The sequence below is a fragment of the Camelus ferus genome, chromosome 3 (genome assembly GCF_009834535.1).
Source record: "Camelus ferus isolate YT-003-E chromosome 3, BCGSAC_Cfer_1.0, whole genome shotgun sequence".
NCBI lineage: Eukaryota > Metazoa > Chordata > Mammalia > Artiodactyla > Camelidae > Camelus > Camelus ferus.
The window spans coordinates 60820680-60839061 of record NC_045698.1 but is presented as its reverse complement, the minus strand read 5'-3'; the positions used below and the strand labels follow the sequence as shown (position 1 = coordinate 60839061).

Here is an 18382-nt window from a genome sequence, read left to right as displayed (position 1 = left end):
TATAATGTCTTTCAACTTGATAAATCTTTAGATAACTAAAATGGACATAATTCTTATAGTTTCATCAGGTGGGTAGGGTCAGAAGCAGCATTAAGGTCAAATAATAACTAAGAATCTGAAAAACTACATTAAACATCACAAATCGTTAGTTTTCAATCATGTGAATTATTCTTGCTTCTCTCTAAATGGTTTCTAACTCAAGAGTTAAATATATGATACAAATCATACAATTTTCAAAATACTCATCACAGCTCTCTGGAGAACAAGCCATAAGAGTCACTATTAGGCAAAATGATGACACCATTAAAATGAAACTTCTTTTTTTTAACTGCACAGAAATCCTAGGGATAATCTTTACTGTGCTATTTGAGCTTTTCCTTCACTTTAAATGAATGAAAGTGAAAAAATACGTATGTTTACCTCCATCAACAGCAATATAAAAAGTAAAGCTATTTATCTCAAAAAAAGAAATGTAATATTTGATGATCTTTTCCCCCCAACTTTACTAAGGAATAATTGACAAATATAATTTTAATATACTTAAGGGGTACAGCATGATGATTTGATATATATATACACATATATATACATATATATAGAGAGAGAGAGATACTTAGTGACTATCAAGAGCAAGATAATTAACACACCCATCACCTCCCATAGTTAATTCTTTGTGTGTGTATGTGGAGACTGCCTAAGTCCTACCCTCAGCAACTTTTAAGTATACAAAACCATATTATTAACTACAGCCACCATGCTGCACATCAGGTCTTCAAAAGATGATCTTTTAAATTTACAATTAAAATATATAATTAGTCATTGCCCCAAATTATAACCTGTTCAACGTTTGGGATCTAAAAACAAAAGGTTTTTGTTAGCTTCCAGAAGATGAACTTGAGTTATCGATGCTACCTATAACTTCATTTTTTCAAGATAAATACTCTTTTCTAACAATGTCTTCTAATTCATTTTTTTCTTCTCTTAGGATTTGTTGTAATTTGGTTTCATGATATTTTGTGGGAAGGTAGAGGGATGATTATAAATTCCCAGCTATTCCCTTTTTTTCTGTTATATTACTGCGATTATTTCGTTAAAAGTCAAGTTTTCTTTTGATTAGCTCTTGGGGGACATCTTTGTACATATTGTTCAAATTCATTCTTTTCTTACCAGTTAAACTAGCTGTGTCATAGATTTCATTCCTTGGTAGCTTCGATGTGAAATCAAAAAGAACAAAAGCCTTCCTATGAATGTGAACATTTAAAATATCCAAACAAAAGAGTATCAACTGTAAGAGAATTTTCTTTGCTTTTATAGTAAAATATTTACGCTGGGTAAGTAATACTGTACCTGCTCAAAACTGAAATCACTAGCAAAAATCAATCCTCAAGGTTTACAGAAAGCTTCAATGTTTGTATTAAGGGTGGTTGCCAGTTACATTCAAGTTCATCACCCTTTAGATACACAATTTCATGTGAATTAAATAAGGTAAATATTAACAAGATATATTCCAAAATAGCTATTAATAGTTAAGGCATAATTGACCACAATACACTAACTTTACATAGGCCTGTGTTCTTGAATAATTTCAAATAGTGAACATAATTTAATACTTTTCATAATGTTCTCTAACACGTCTTGTTCCTTTCAAGCATTTAACACTATCGTACCTCATCATCAAGTACTGTCAAGTTATAAACTACTGTTGCTCTGCCAGGAGGAAACGTGATATTTCCTTTAACTGGACTTAAATCTTCTTCAGGTGGATTTGGGCCCCCCTCGACCTGCAAGAAAACACACAGTGCCATCAAGAAATATAAAATACTCCACAAGAGTAAGAAAGCGTTATTGTGATACCAGCTGACATATTTACTTAAAAAGGTTTTGCAAGAAGAATGATACTAACCTGTATTAAGTCTGCTTTTCTAATTGACAGTCAAGGCCTATAATATAATTATAAATCTTGACTATAATTATAGTAAACTACATGGTTTCTAAGAGCTTTCTCTTTTCTTCTCAACCATAATATTAAATGAGGAAAAAATACTTCTTTTCAAGAAAAGCATAAATGCTTTTTCTTGAGAGGAAGGTATTTAAAATTAGTATATTCTCTTACATAATGGAATCAAATACCAGTTCAACCACTGACGGCATAATCTTGGGTAAGGTATTTAACAACTGTGTGCAGCTTTTCCCTTATCTTGAAAATGAGCATAATAATATCCACTCCCCAGGCTACAGCTGAAGATTTAATAAAATCATATACTTTTTGAAAAGTATTTTTTAAGTACTCTGTGCCTGACCTCTTCTTGGTATTAAGGATATAGCAGTGAACAAGGCAAACTTCTTGATCACCAGGACCTTACATTTAATGAAAGGGAACAAATGGAAAATAAATAAATGTGTGTCCAATGATGATAAGTACTATGGAGAAAAAATCTAAAAGGGCATGAGGGAGGCTGAGTGCTGGGAAGAGGTGCAGTTTGCATGCAGTGATATTCAGCATGAAGCACTCAGAACAGCACCGGGCAGTATTAAGTGCTTCACAAATGTTAGCTGTAATCATTTCAACAAAACAATAGCCTTAAGACCCAATAAAATAACTCCAGACATCTACAAAGAGTTGAAAACACCATAACCTGATGATGTCTTATTGTTTCTACACCAATTTTTTTTCCAGTTTTTGGAGGTAACTCCTGTTAACACCATCCATCAAGTGTATTTTTTTAAATGTGGGATGTATATAAGCGGGAAGACTGCATATTAAGTAATTTTATATACGCCTAAGAAACCCATGGGAATTTTTTAAATTTATATCCTTGAAAAGATTTATCATGAAAGTTCTATGAATTTTATATAATTTACACTTTTATTGTTATTATGATTATTATTATTCAATTTGTGGTTTATTACTATCCTGTACCTAAAATGATAGCTTGTGTTTCATGTAAGCATAGTATATTCAAGTAGAAAGGAATACATTCGTATACTAAACATAACATTTAAAAGATAATGGAAGTATTTACTTTTATTTCATTTTCATTAAGGGTCATGTTTATTATAAAAGGATCTTGATTTCTAAATTTGTAGCCATCTGGTATGAACCCTAAAGTGTTACCATATAAAATTATTTCACAGCGAACTTACCTCAAAAGTCACAGTGACCATTCCATAGGTTCCTTTTTCTCTGATGAAAGTAAGAGGCACAGATTCATTTCTGCCCCTGGGTTCACTCGCTGTGACTGAGAAAGGCTATTGGGAAGAGCAAAGACCATCAGGCATTGATCCATCAGAGGTAGGAGGTCATGCAAACTATAACATGGGAATACTCAATTTCCACAGACAAATCAATCCACATTGCACACTAAGAATGTGGAGTTTCCTAGCATTCATTAACTGTAGCTAGTAAATGCTTAAAAGGTTAAAGTAATAGTATAGAAGAAACAAAACTAGTCAAGCAAAAGATGTAGGTTCTTGGTCTACTTCTACCAACAACTAACTGCTCTACTGAGGAATCTTAAAGGTTATCTGGTCCAAAGATGAAACATTCAAATGCTCCCAGTGGTCCAGGAGGTCACAGAAATGAGTTGTGCCTTAAGCTCAGAGCAGCTCCCTGGGACTCCCACTCAGCCTTGCCCCCAACCACTATTCACTCATTGGTCAAAGTGCCACTGAAAAACGGACAACTGCCAGCAACTTTCAGGACATGACCACTGAGGGGAAGAAAAAGCCAAGACTTCAAATACTGGAATGTGCTGGCATGGCTGGCTGAAACTCAGGGTGCAAGGGGGAAGTGGCCATATTCACACTAGCTAAGGCAGCAGGGCCCATCTCTCCAGGTGGCACTAAGTCTCAGTATCCCAGTCCATAAACAGGATCAGGAATGCCTGTCTCAAAGGGTTGTGATGAGGTTTCAATGAGATCATTCATGTCTAAGAGCTTATCCTTGTACATGACACACAGGAAGGGCCCAGCAAATGTTGGCTGTACTTACAATCATCATCATCAATGTTATCTTCATCATCAGTATAATCATCATCCTTCCAGGTACCAAAGTCAGCCTATGTAGTAACTACTGTGAGCTCAACAGTTACTTAGTTTAATTTTAATCAAACAGGGCAGGTGCTCAGTCAGAGGCTGCCTGGCAGCTCTGGGACCACAAGAATCAGGGACCTGGGACCAATGCGAGAGACTAGGATTCCGAGGGAGCTACGATATTTAATGCCAAAAAAGGAAGAAGGAAAGAAAGCTTTAAATCAATCAGCATGAGTTTGGAGATAAGCTGGGAGTAAGTTTAGAGAAAAGGCAGTAAGGAGAAAAATTAAGCAATTAGGGAGACTGGTTCATAAATAACTAATAATCCCCTATCATTCAAATAGAAGTGATTAATTTTTATAAATGTTGATATAATGGAGGCTACAAAATGTCTCTGATATTGTCATTACCCACGTATCCTTTTCAATAAAGATACTGCAACTATAAAGATCATATTTATCTATGGCCTACCTTGTTTCAAAGACAATTTAAGGTACTAAGAAAATGACATAAATACACCAACCGAAACTGGAAAATAAGTAACTGGAGAGTGTCATATTATTTTTTAGTAATGATAATTAGTAACATGATTCAAAAAGACCACATCAGGAAGGTTACTGTAGAGTAAAACTTACTTTAGATATTGGCAATATCCAATTTTACTTGAGATAAATTTTGTTTTATTTTAGAGCTAAAAACAGTTTATCTCAAGGAAGGACCCATTTTGCGTGGTTTTTTTTCTAAAGATAAAATCCTCTGAACACAGGTCTGGCCAGTGACACGTGAATATGGTGATAAGGGAGAAAAAATAAACTTCTGAGCAAAACTGAGGGGGATGACATAGAGTTTTAATCTTTAAGAAATACTAAGGGGGGAGGGTATAGCTCAGTGGTAGGCTGCATGCTTAGCGTGCACAAGGTCCTGGGTTCAATTACCAGTACCTCCACTAAAAAATAAAATAAAATAAAAAACTAATTTAAAAATCCATAAAGAAACCTAATTACCTCCCCACAACACATAAAAAACAAATAAAAGAAATACTAATTAATAAGAAAATCTCAGGGTAGGAACTGACTATAGAATTTTTAAGAGCTATAATGTCTGCTATTCAATTGTAAGTTTAATTGGTTTTTCCAGTATTCTTTCAATATATTTTTCTTGTCTCGAGTCATTCAAAATTTTCAGAGGAGGCTAACAAACAGACAGTGCTTTTTTACGTGGCAGTTGGGGACATCAAGCAGAAGGAACTAGGTTACAACATCTACTGCAGACTGAACGTTTGTGCCTCCCACCAAAATTCATGTTCAAATCCTAACCTCCAATGTGATGGTATTAGGAGGCATTTTGGAGGGGATTAGGTCACATGGACTCTGCCTTCTTAAACCAGATTAGTACCCTCTAAAAGAGACCCCAGAGACCTCTCCTGCCCCTTCTGCCATAACAAAACACAATAAAAAGATAACTGTCTGTGAAGCAGGAAGTAGGCCTACACCAAACACCAAATCTGCTGATGCCCTGATCTTGGACTTCTTAACTGCCATAACTATAAGAAATAAATTTCTGTGGTTTCTCAGCCACCTAGTCCATGGTATTTTGTTACAGCAGATGGAACCAGGACATCAGGGTTAGAGGCCATCAAAAGAGGTAACAAATGAATCAGGTAGAATGATCAGCAGAAAAAGATCAGGGCAAGAGATGACCATTCTCACTTCAAAGGACTCCTCACTTCAGAGAAATTTTAGGTAGAACAAAAGGACAGTCTATAGAATGTAGAATATGGATAGAGTTAGAGCAAATTTTATTTACACATCAAAAGACAGGATGATACGAGGTAACATGAGATGTAATCAGAAAATTTAATAAACTATTATCTAGCAACCACAAGATTAATCAAATTGAAACCATACCATATTAAATGAAATAATACCAAATGCATTGTCATTTGACAATATTGTCACAGTAACAGTCCTTGGCCAGCCAAGCTTTACATTTGCTGAAGTTTTCTAAAATAAAAGCCAAAAAATAAATTAATAAATTAAACATAATAAAAAAATTATTTTAATAGAATTTCAGTTGTTACATAATTATTCAGAATATGAATAAATATACAAGTATATTTTTAATGCACAGATTAAAAAAAAATTCAAATTAAATCAACATGGTAAAGAAGTCCCAAACAAGAATACTTCAAAAGAGTTTTGAAAACCATTAATCACTGACTGTTAAAATAAGTAAACACTGAGTAACATAATTATTCTAGTGTCATTACTAATACAACAGAGAATTAAGTAACAGTATGAAATTCTATTCAAATGTAATTCTTTTCTTATACTATAGAAGGTGCTGAAACTTCAGAATTAGTTATTCTATAAATCATAGAGCAAAATTAAACCTAAGATATTAAAACAATTTTTCTAGTAAATATGGGGAAAGTTTGCTACAGCATTTCTATTGATATTCAACAGCAGCATAAATGAATATGAAAAAGTGATTTACAAAAGCAAAACATGATTGCTTCAAGTATCATTTTCATAAAAATCATACCAACACAATCATTCTAAAAAACTTCTCAATGCACTTCAAAAAAATTAGCTAGCACTGTGTTAGCAGCCTCAACCTAACAGATCAAGCCATAAAGAACAATTAAACCTTAGGCTATTCAAGCATTTTTCCCAGGGGCGCTCTACTCTAAGGTACTGGGACCTCCCACTTCCATGCCTGCTTTTTGTATCCTTCTCCTTTGAACTCAGAAGTCACGGTCATTCTTTGTGCATCTGATAGCACAGGAGGGATAAAAGAGAAAAAGGGCCAAAGGGAAGACAAGGTTTTCCTGAGCATCTGTCATGGCGATTCCTAAATAAGCTGAATTAATCCAAAAACTAGCTGTAGAATCTTCTAAACAAGATTGTCTAAGGAATAACCAGACCGTGGAATTGCCAAAGAGACTGTCAATTCTGGCTTCTATGAAAATCACCACCAGTCACCTAAACTGGCTTATCTCTAGAGAAATTGATTTTTAAGCATTCTAAGATTTTTATAAGTTTAAGTTTAAGAGGGAAAGGAGGACTTACCTGTAAAGTTAAGTGAAAAATAAAAGTTTCATCTGGCTCTGGCAAATCATCATCACATACTGCTATGTACACTGTTCTATTTGTTTCTCCAACAGGTATAAAAGCTGCAGCATATGTGTCAAAAAAGTCTCCGGTGTCTTCTCCATACAGCTATCAATGCAAAACACAGTTCGTTCTTACATGACACAATGTTAGGATAAGCAAAATGGATGCTAACTGGAGCAATCGACAGAAAAAATACATGACTCGTCAAGTGACACTGATGCTTACAAGATGAGATGTGCAAGAACAAAACAAGTATTTAACAATTGATAAGAATCTCCTTTAAAAGCATTATTAAAAAAGTGATTCTATACAAAAATATTTGTTCATGCTCTGGAAGGCAAAGGAATCACACAGAAAAGTAATAATTATATAGGAAAGTAATGATGTGAATTTTTTCTCTGCCTCTTGATGGATCTGAAGTGGATTCCAGCAAACCTCATACGAAGGCACATTGCAGCTGAAACTCTCCCAAAGAAGAGGTGTAAGTAGCCTGCCAAAATATATCAGGAAAATCAGTGATTTTCCCTATCAGCTTCCAGGAAACTGCTCTTTCCAAAACTTTCAACCTGAAGTTTTATTTATATTCTCCCACACCACCAATAAAGACCCAATTCTTTTAGCATTCCAAACTTAGTAGTCATTACAAACTTATCCTTAAAACTTTTTAAGACCTCACTCTGTAACATCAGCATTGCTGATAAGACTCGCAAGGAGGCAGGAATTATGAAATTATTAAAGGAGCAACTTCTTGTGCAAATCCAAATGAGATTTCCTACATCAAAGAACTCAAAGTGAATAACTTAGCTATTAGAAAAAATATGATTTAGTATAAATAAAAAATGAAGCACCTCTATAGGGACACTGTAGTCAATTTCTAGTTTTCATTTACTAAAAAGACTTAGTTTTAAATACTTGAGAAATACAAGTAAGTTGTCAAAGGTGTTGCAAAACTTGTACTCATGCCTTAATATAAAAAGGGGCAAAGCCTTTCAGAAAGCATCAAATATCAAGAGCCACTGAAACAAAGAGAAAATCACAATAATTCAACCCCTAAAATCATTTACAACTTTAACAATGCAAAATATGCAAAAACTGATATGTATGTAAACAGTTTAATAAGAGCAACATTTACAACAATAAAAATTAGAAGCAACCTCAATGAAAAATTGTTCAGAAATGATTGGGAAATGACATCACCATCCCGAAAAGTTGTGAAAATGATAGTGTAACCTGAAAAAATTATTAGGATACAGTCAAAACTATTCGTAAAAGCTTGTTAAATGTAATATACACTCAAACTAAAAATGCAATGCACAAAATCGTAATACTGGATTTCTTTCTTAGGTAGTTTTTCTCCATTGTCTCTTTTTACAGTGTTTCCCAATGTGATGATTTAACCTATTGCTTAAAAACATTTTTTTGGCAGGGGGGCAATTATGTTTATTCGTGTATTTATAAAGGAGGTAGCGGGGATTGAGCCCAGGGCCTCGTACATGTTAAGCCTGAGCTCTGCCACTTGACCTATACCTTCCCCCTAAAACTTATTTTTTAAAACAAAAATTCCAAGTAGTTTGGGCCTCAAATATAGCATATGACGTGACTTCCTGGTTAAGCACAGACACAAATACATGTTCAAACTATCCATCCACTAACTACGTGGTGTGCAAGATAGAGCAAGAGTTTAACAAATTCTACTTAACTTCTACTTAAGTTAATTTCTCCTAAAAAAGGAGCTCTCTGACACAACCAAGGGTTTTTTTAATCGCCATTTTTCGACTTTTAAATATTTCATATACGGTCTCTAAGCCACTTGACACAATTATAAATTTGAGCAGTGTTAGCTAGAATCCAAATTACCCAAAATGACGTGTTCTTTTACTTAGAAATACTTCTTGATATTTTCGGGTTTTGTTTTAAAATAAATACATGAACACTTTAAAATAATCAGTCTAGATCTTTAAAACGCTATTATTGTCAAATATATGTGCTACCCTGGAGCACTTTATAAACCTCTAAGAAATATGAGAGGAATAAATAGTGTATCTGCAAACTGTTTATCATAATGGAACTACTCAGAATCTCAAACAGTTAAAAATATTCTTGTCACTGAAACTAAGAAATTTCATATCTATTTCTATAAAAACAGAAGCACAGTCATTTCTTACCGATACAACTGCAGTGACATTTGCTGGGTCTCCTATCCTTTCAATGACAAGACGAATAACTGTTGTACTTGTTTCATTAACTACAAATTCTGTTTGTCCGGCAAACCTTATTTCTGTCTCTCCAAACACAAAAGGGATGAATAAAGCTGAAAGAAGATTTACTAATAAAGATGCAGAGGGCATCCCTATAGGAAAAAAAAAAAGATTTTTTTCACAAAACATACCCAATATATTTTCATTAAATTGCGCTGTCTACAGATATTAACACAGATGAAAAGTTAATAAGCAACTAAGACATGAACACATCAAATATTAAGCCATCCAATTCACATGTGTGACCACAGAAATAAGTCAGAAACCACAATCCTCTTCTATGGTTCTGTTTACTATCCATAACTTAACACATTAACATAGTAGTTATAACGAGCCTTAAACTTATTTATTAAATTCAGTTTTTAAAAAATTTTGTCCCTCCAATTTATTCTTAAAAAAAATTGAGCAGCAACATAAAAACTGAATTAAAGCCCCACCTTCCCCCAAATGAAACTGTAAAATACAAGCCAAAACTGAAAGTTACCAAATGGATCAATAATCTTACTGGGCGATTATCTATCTGATGATCATACAAACATGAGCGAACCCCTGAAACCCCTGAAACATAAAGCAGCTGAAGCTAAAACTTTCCTGGTTATCTCTATTTTTTCCTTAATTTTGTCTTCTTTGAGAGTACTTCTTAAAAACTTTTAGATATTGCAAAGAAATGCTAATCCTTTCAGAAAACTGAAAGAAAATTTCCAGGACTTCTCCCACTTTGCTGGCTAGAACACTAATACCACTTCTTAGAAAATGTCCATATTGCTCTAAAACTAAGCAAATTTGGCAAAGTGTTTTATTTCTTTTCCTAATTTCTACTGTGCTCTTCTTAGTACAGTGTGTGTGTTTATGAGTCGTCAATATTGTTCCCACTTTCAGCACTGCGTGATTCAAATGTTTTCAAAAGCACAACAGTGCAGAGGCCTTTAAGAGATCTGCTGTTTTGTAATGTAGATGCACCTCTAAAAATGTGAACAATTTATCTCACGGATCATTAAGATTCCAAAGGATTATGTGATCAGTCACACGAACGTAACAAGTTCACGCGTTTTAAAGAAGGGCTGCATTATGTACTCGATGAGCCAAAATGCTTCCTATTAATCTTTGCCTTGGTCAAGAAGTAATAAAATTTTCATGTATCTGGTATTTCCACATGGCTTCACATGGCTTTATATTTAGGAACCACCAAAAGTTTTGTGAGTTTTGATATATTTTAGGGTTAAAAGGCAATTTTCTCAGTCAAGTATATTCAAACAATGCAGTCTGGGATTGCTTAATGATGCCTCACATGTTTATGGCTGGAAAATCCGTAGACAGGGATGCAGAGTTCAGACAGTGTAGGAAAAAGATGGAGACCAATAGGGACAGAGATTCTGGAGGATGGGGCCCTCTCTCTAAGAAAGCCTGCCATGGAGCTAAAAGACTTGGGAGAAGAAATAAAATAGTTCTCCCTCACCAACTGCAAACTCTTCCCCGACTTCTTAGCCAGGTAAGTGTACTATGAGAAAGGAAAGAAAAAAGATGTGAGAAAGAGAAGGAAAACGGGAACGCCTAGGTGAAGCAGGAAAGTAAGAATTCTGGGCTAAATCAGAGACAACAGAAGATCTTTTGTGGAATTCTAAAGCCAGAATGATTTCACATCTCACAACAAATAGTGGGAAAGAAATAAACTAGGGAAGAAAAAGAGAATATAGAAGAGGGGGAAGGGGGAAGGAGGTAGGCCCAGGCCTTGGATGCATTAAAAAAGACAACTTTGGTCTATCGTGATTTTGAAAGCAAAATCTCAATTCCTTAAGCTGAAAGAAATAAGAAGACACTTGAAGTGCTAAGTGAGAAAGAGTGTGAGCTATAGTATGAGAAGGGGAAATCATGAACGACTGGGAACACAAGTTCTCAAAATGTGTTATGCATAAGGAGCAACACCCACATTTGTTCACCTGCTGATTCGCAAACTCAGAAACTCTGATCCGGTGAGTTTAGGGTGGGGCCCAGGAATCTGCATTTAACAGGCAGCCCTACTGATTCTAATACAACTGATCCTTGGGATGCCCTTTGAAATACTCCACCCAAGAGTGTGAGAAAGTGTGGGGGGTGTGTCTTGGAGTAGACACACAACAGACCACACTGGTAGCTTAAAGTTAATCACTGAGTTTTTCAGTGCAGTATGCTTGAACTTGCTGTAGGCTTGCTCAGACACTTCTCTACATATTACTATACAGTGTTTTAAGATTCCATGTATCCTGAAGAAAACCTGTAATAACCTATAGAAAGTAACTATATAACAGCAGATGCTTAAATAGTGTTGTTCTAGGTACCTGACACACAATAACACATTTAATCTTCACAACATCTCTATGAAGAAGGTGCTATATCATTAACCCCATTTTATAGCTGAGTGAACTAAGGCACAGACAGATTAGTTAACATTTGCACTGTTATTTAGCTAAGTAACTAGGCAGGATTTGAACCCAGGAATCCACCCTCCAGACTCTGTACCCGTAACCACACAAGACTGCCTCTTACATTTTACTCCTACAAGTCACACATCCCCATCTTGACTAATATGGTAGCCTATTCATGCTACACTTTTCCAAGCATTTAAATATTTCAAACTCATGCACAATAACCAAAACTACCATAAAACTGCACAATCACAAAGTTTGCCCCTTATTATTCTGATAAACATTACATTTATTTAACCAAAACTATGGTTCTCTTGACTACTTTAAATATTTAACAGCATCTTTTAATGTCAGGACCTATGAGCTCAAATGGTGCATTCTTGCAGTTTCCCAGACAATTAGAACTCCTAGATCTTGTGGTTAAGTCAGTAAATCCATTTAAAATTGGAGCACATCAGTGTTTTCAAATTATGCAAAATGAACAAACAAGCATGATTGGAAATGCCTCAAATTATGTGACATCATTGATAATTTAATCTCCTCTGCTTTCATCTTTTCAACTTGTAAGAAAAGTTGTTGAGGCAATGTAGGCATTCAATAGAAGTTAAAAAATAAAGAAAAATCTTTAAAAGTGAAGTTTGCATTAGAAGACAGGCATAATTGCACAAATGCTGAATAGTTTCTTTTTTAGGGCAACTAGGTACATTTTCCTCTATCATACCAAAAAGCTACTAGCCTTTCGAACTCCCTTTATTAAACTCAGAAGACCAGGTATTAGTAACTGACACAAAACATAAGTCATTCATCTATTTCAGGTCACTTTTCTCTTATTAGATTTAATGAATGCTTTACATGACCCATCACCTACTTAAAATTTCTCCATAAAACGAATTTCAAACAACACATGTTTAAAGATCATAATGTGCTTAATTCACATTGTCACAATCGCGAAAGAATAATTTTAGCTTTACTCAGTCATTCCTCTACTCTGTAACAGCATCATATTCCAATATTCAAATCCTCTCATTTCCAGCTATCCATATTCTCCTCACACCTCCCACTTTCAGTATGATTCAAAAAAAGAAAGAGAGAGAGAGAGAGAGAGAGAGAAAGAAAGAAAGAAAGAAAGAAAGGAAAGAAAAAAGAAAAGAGAGAAAGAAGGAAAGAAGGAAGGAAGGAAGGAAGGAAGGAAACAAACTATTCTTGCCAGTAGAGCTCTAATCTCTTAGATCTCTTAGCGTGTTAAACTAACAAGAAACTTAGGCTACCCTCTTGCTTCTTGTTTCCTGAATTATATTATGAAGTTTTGACAGAATTCTGATAGTACAGAGTCTTGGGTTCTTGGATTTTAGTAATCATATTCAGCCTATGCAACAAGACACATAATTCTGCAGAAAAAAAAAATCACTTCAAAATTAAAACCAGGAATGTATTAGAGTAGCTCTTACAATGTAAACTGGTTGCTTTCAGAAGAGCAGCTTACAGTTTGGTGTAATTTCTGTGTACTGAGCACCTGCTATACAATGTGTAACACTCGTTTTAATCACTGAGGACACAAAGATCCACAAGAAACGGTCCTTGGCTCCAGGGCACCCACAGGGATGGGCATATGATTCAGATCAGGCCAATCAAAGCCAACAAGACACAATTCTGAGAATTTTGCTTAAACATAAGGATGCTGATTCCCTCTACTGCTGGATTCAGGATCTTGCTGACTGGGGCCAGTTTCCTGCGAAGCCTGAAAATGAAGCCAACACAGCCAAAGACAGAGCCAAGAGGTGGAGAGGAGCCAAGTCTTGATAATCAAGCTTAGGTTCCAGAATCCAGTTTTACCCTTGCCTTTTCAGTTGCTAAGGCAATAAATTAAATTTTTTTGCTATAGCCAGCTTGGGTTGGATATTCTGTCACTTTCAACGTCAATATTTATCCACTAAATTGAAATCTGTGACATTGTGAACTCATGTTAGGATATACCAAGTGGAAGGTCCCTCTGTCTCTGCTCTAACATTAAACAGTCATAGTCTTTTCTAAACATTTGTGAAAGGACACCACACTGGCTTTCTTTCCTGTTTCCATGCAATTTTGCCACCATCTATAATATTTTCCCCTGTACCTTGAAATGAACAATGACCAGTGAGGAAATGTAGGACACACAGACAAACCAAAACTGTCTTCACAACAGAACAAAGCAGGGCAGGAGAACACAAAGATTCAGTGTTCTGAAAAAGTTAATGCCCATCTGATTGTCATAAGGAATCTCAATATCATACGTTTTTAAATTAGCCTAGCATTAGTTCCTTTCTCTTGCTTTTTTCCTGGATGCCTAGCTTTCTTCCCTTCTAAAAATGTGGTATTTGCTAATTTTATTCCTCACTTGTATTACTTAGCACACAAACATACTAAACTCCATTTATAAAACAATATGCACCAAAACAATACATTATAATAATCATTGAATTCTAAATCCTGCTTATCTAGGATATTACCTTCCTCACATCTTGCCTCTTATTAACAAGTACGCTAGGAAAAGTAGAAAGTATAGTATATTCTGAATTAAAGGGGATAGTCTTCTACTTTAACTTTTAATAAGTCTGTAGAAACAGAACAGAATAAAATAAGTAAATGAGAATAAGGACCCAATAGATGACATGTATTGAAAAACATGAGAATTCAATTGATTTTGCTGATTTTGCAGTAATTAACTTTCATACAATACTTTCACCAATTTAAATGTTAACTTTGTCTTTTTAAGTTTCACAATAAACAGTTGCACAACCTCTGTGAATGACAGGACAAGGTGAAAAGACAAACATTATTGAAAGGATACATTGACCTTTTAGCTTCAGCTGTTGCCTTGCCAATGCCACAGCAAGCATCTTCCCATGGTGCAACCACCAGGTAATTCATACTGAAAATATGATCCTAATGGAGCAAGGTTTTCAAGTTTAGAATTACTTGAATTCTATTACATTTACTAAAGGGCATTCTAAAACTATAGAATTACTCCTGTGGAACATGAGAAGTTTCATTTATATCATCAATTATTCAGCTTCTAAGAATTCTTAATCTGTGTTATTTGTATTTGGCAAGTACTAACAAAAAAATGGCCTTCTCCTTCTTCCATACCAAAACAGAATTTAAATGTGCAACTCTCAAAAACAAAATAATGTTACAAATTGAGGAAATGCTAAATACCTTTCAATGATAAAGAAAATGGTCTCCTTATTCAGACTATAAGTAATGTTTCTTAGCTTTATTTTTTACTTACTTTATAATCTTAAGGAATATATTTTATTTTAGTCATCTTTAAATAACATACATACTTGTGGTACAATATTAAAAAGGAAAAAAGTAAACAGTAAAAAGTAAGTCTCTCTCCCACCAGTCCACACCTGCCATATGCTGCTTCCACCCACAGTCCATTATAGTAACCAACTTCACCTGTCTCTCAAGAAAGATTATATGCCTATATTAAGAAGTATGTCTATAGGAGAAAATTCCTGCAGCAAATTCTGTTTTCTTCTACCTATAGACTACAGGAATCAACATATTTTTTCAAGCCAGTGGTTAACAGAGAGATAGATACTAGGTGTCCATGTAGACACTCATGAGGGGAACATGTTTATTGTTTTAACTATACACCATCATCATTGTAGATCTCATCAATAAAACAACAGTTTCCACTGCCTTTTACTACTTATCCATTCTGCCTTTTGGCTCAAAAACTGCACTGCTATTGATCTCTCCTCTTCTATCTGTGTAAGTGTATATAATTTTTTTCAAAAAAAAAAAAAAAAGCCCTTTACCATAAGATTTCAGGTCATATACACAGACCCAGCATTAAAAGTGTATACCTAAAGCTCGTATTTCCCCAATTTTCTTAAATATTCAAAGTGACTTTAATCCTGTCTGTCATGGTTTTAACCAAACATTCTAAAGTCTCCCATTAAGTGATACCAACGGTTTACGTTTATCACTTTCATATTTTCAACTAGTTAATTTTCTTAATCATTCACCTACCTTTGCATTAATCATACATTAGGAGTCAAAGTACCTGGGATCTAGTCCCCAATTGGGTGATGGTTTTAGGGGGGTTCACTGTATTATTCCTCCTACTTTTTGCATGTGTTTAAAATTTTCCATAATAAAAAAGCTTTCATTAAAAAAAATCTTTAAAGGTTCCTAACTGAACTTAAAATAAAATACAAACTTCTTATCATGGACCACAACACCCAATATAAACACATCTTATCTTTTCTGTCAAATACCACTCTCCTGCTTACGTACTAAGCCACACTGGTGCTGCAGAGCCTTTCCCATATCTGTGCCATGGCTGGTTGCTCTTGAGGCCTAGGACTCTCTTCTCTTCCACCTGTAATTTACATGGCCCTTTTTTAAAATCTGTTACTTTTTTGAGTAAATGTCACCACCTTTCTATTCTCTGTACGTACAGAAACTTGTCCTCTGATATCCTCCTCTCAGCCTTTTGTCTTTCATTGCTCTCATCACAATTTGCACTTATTCTGTCTCTCTGTCTCTCTCCTTACAACAAAATCACTTTCAGGACAATGAACTTGCCCATCTTGGATGTCTTTGCATTCCCAGCACCCAGCACAGTCCTTGGCATATAATAGGTCATCAAGATATGTTTATTCAATGAGAAAACGAGGAAGGAATAAGTTAACCCATCTTTTTAGAGTAGTGGGAAGACAGGGAAAATACAGCGTCGTAAAGGAAAGCAAGAGTCTCTTCCAAACTCCCTTGCCTTACTTAATTTTATCAGGACCAAACACAGTGGTCTTAACTTGGACTGTGAGACTCATAGCATGGCAACAGACATGAGGCTTATCCATATTAATAATTTTTAAAAGTATCCAAATCTTGAAGGTAAGGAAAAATGCATGCGGCCTGTACTTTCAATATCATACAGGGCACAGATCTGCCCAAAATTTAAAGAAATGTACTTTGTTTCACTCAACAATTGTTTACTACTGATAAAAGGTTTCAGACTTGGTGAAATTATATGTAAATTCAGAAATTTTCATACGGTAAAGGTGCCAATAATTTTTGTCCAGTGAAGTAGATAACCTAAAGGTCACAGTTTTTTTGCCCAGTAGGACATTAACCAGCTTTATAAGTAACCTAGAAATCTTAACATTCCTTTGTTAATTTTCTATTACATACTTAGCTCCTCAAAAGCTCTTTGAGCCAGTATTAACATCCTACTGGTTCCCTCATTAATCGGTTGAATAAAATATTTGATACATGCTTATTTTATATCTGTATGAGTTATGCTTATAAACTTTTGTGAAGCATACTTTACTACAATAATCTGCTTTGTTTTGTTTTTTTCGGAAGTGTAACCATGACAGAACAAGTCACCCTGGCACACACATAGGACTTTGGTTCCATAACCATATCAGTAAACAATCCTACAGTTTGGACCAATATTTCCAGGAAAAGAAGCATGTCACTGAACACAAATGAGGTAAGTAAATACCTGATACAATACATAAAATCTGATTTCTATCTTATTTTCAATTATTTATTTTTCCATGAGATCATGTACTCTCATTTTCATAAGTCACCAAATAAGCAGACCACAAAAACCACTCAAGATGCTCATATTCGGACTACAAAATGCCCACCAGAGAAAAAGAAGGAACAGTATACAGATGCTTCAATTCCAGAGCTACGTGGGGCTCTCAAAGATCACGGGTTTCAATCGTGCTCTCTCAACTCCACTTTGGCAAAACACAAAATGAAAGATTCACTATACTAAATCCTTCGAAGAAAATTCAAAAGCAGTAAATCAAGTCAAGATTTGTTCATGCAGCTGCCAGATCTGAAAGGTATCTCCGTCAAGAAGAAGTAAGACACTCTTGGCTTTTCGCGCCTCTGAAATAAAAGAATCGTGTGTCTAAAGGAAGGTTTCTTGAACCACCATTAGATGGCACCCCTCCATCTTCAAAAACAATCAATAAACAACAATTTCTCAAATTGTGAAAAGAGGTCATAAGAATTTAAAGACAGATTTTTGCCACCTGTAACTCTTTGCAGACAAATGCAATTTTTAATTCTCCATTGAACTCAAACACAAAAATCACAAAAGCAACTTTCTTGAAATTGAGATCTCACTAAAAACAGCTCTAATTAGTTCTAGTCTTTCCTCTGAGATTCAGTATTACCTAAAAAAAAGAGAGGGGGTCTCTCAGTCACTTTGTGTAGGTTTCTTTCAATTCTGTACCTACTTACTGGATATCACCTGTTTTTATGGAGAATTGAGACACTTTTATTTTCTAAATGAATTATTTGCATTCGTGGCAGGTAAGGGAGAGAGCTTCATGTTATGAATCCAGAGGTTTCAACTCAAAGAGACCTAGGGATGTGTGTTTTTCAGCCTAAACTGTGTTTCTAAAGATACTAAAATGATTTCTGCCAAGATTGAAAATGTAAAAATTCTGCATTTTTAGAAAAATGGATTTCTAGACTATTTTGAAAAATTAAGGAACTGGTAAATCTAAGTCCAGATTTTTACATGACCTCAACTGGCTGGATCTGAGCAGCAACGTTA

General features: G+C 34.9%; 1 protein-coding gene across 1 annotated transcript in view; it reads right to left on the bottom strand.

Annotated features, from left to right (window-relative positions):
* ADGRV1 (adhesion G protein-coupled receptor V1) overlaps positions 1 to 18382 on the bottom strand; it is a 471409-nt gene that overhangs the window by 429732 nt on the left and 23295 nt on the right. The window contains exons 2-6 of the mRNA XM_032475997.1: positions 9314 to 9498; positions 7104 to 7253; positions 5940 to 6035; positions 3145 to 3249; positions 1668 to 1781 (exon numbers count right to left, since the gene is read on the bottom strand). Coding sequence (XP_032331888.1) covers positions 1668 to 1781; positions 3145 to 3249; positions 5940 to 6035; positions 7104 to 7253; positions 9314 to 9498 — 650 coding nt within the window. The remainder of the gene's footprint in view (positions 1 to 1667; positions 1782 to 3144; positions 3250 to 5939; positions 6036 to 7103; positions 7254 to 9313; positions 9499 to 18382) is intronic.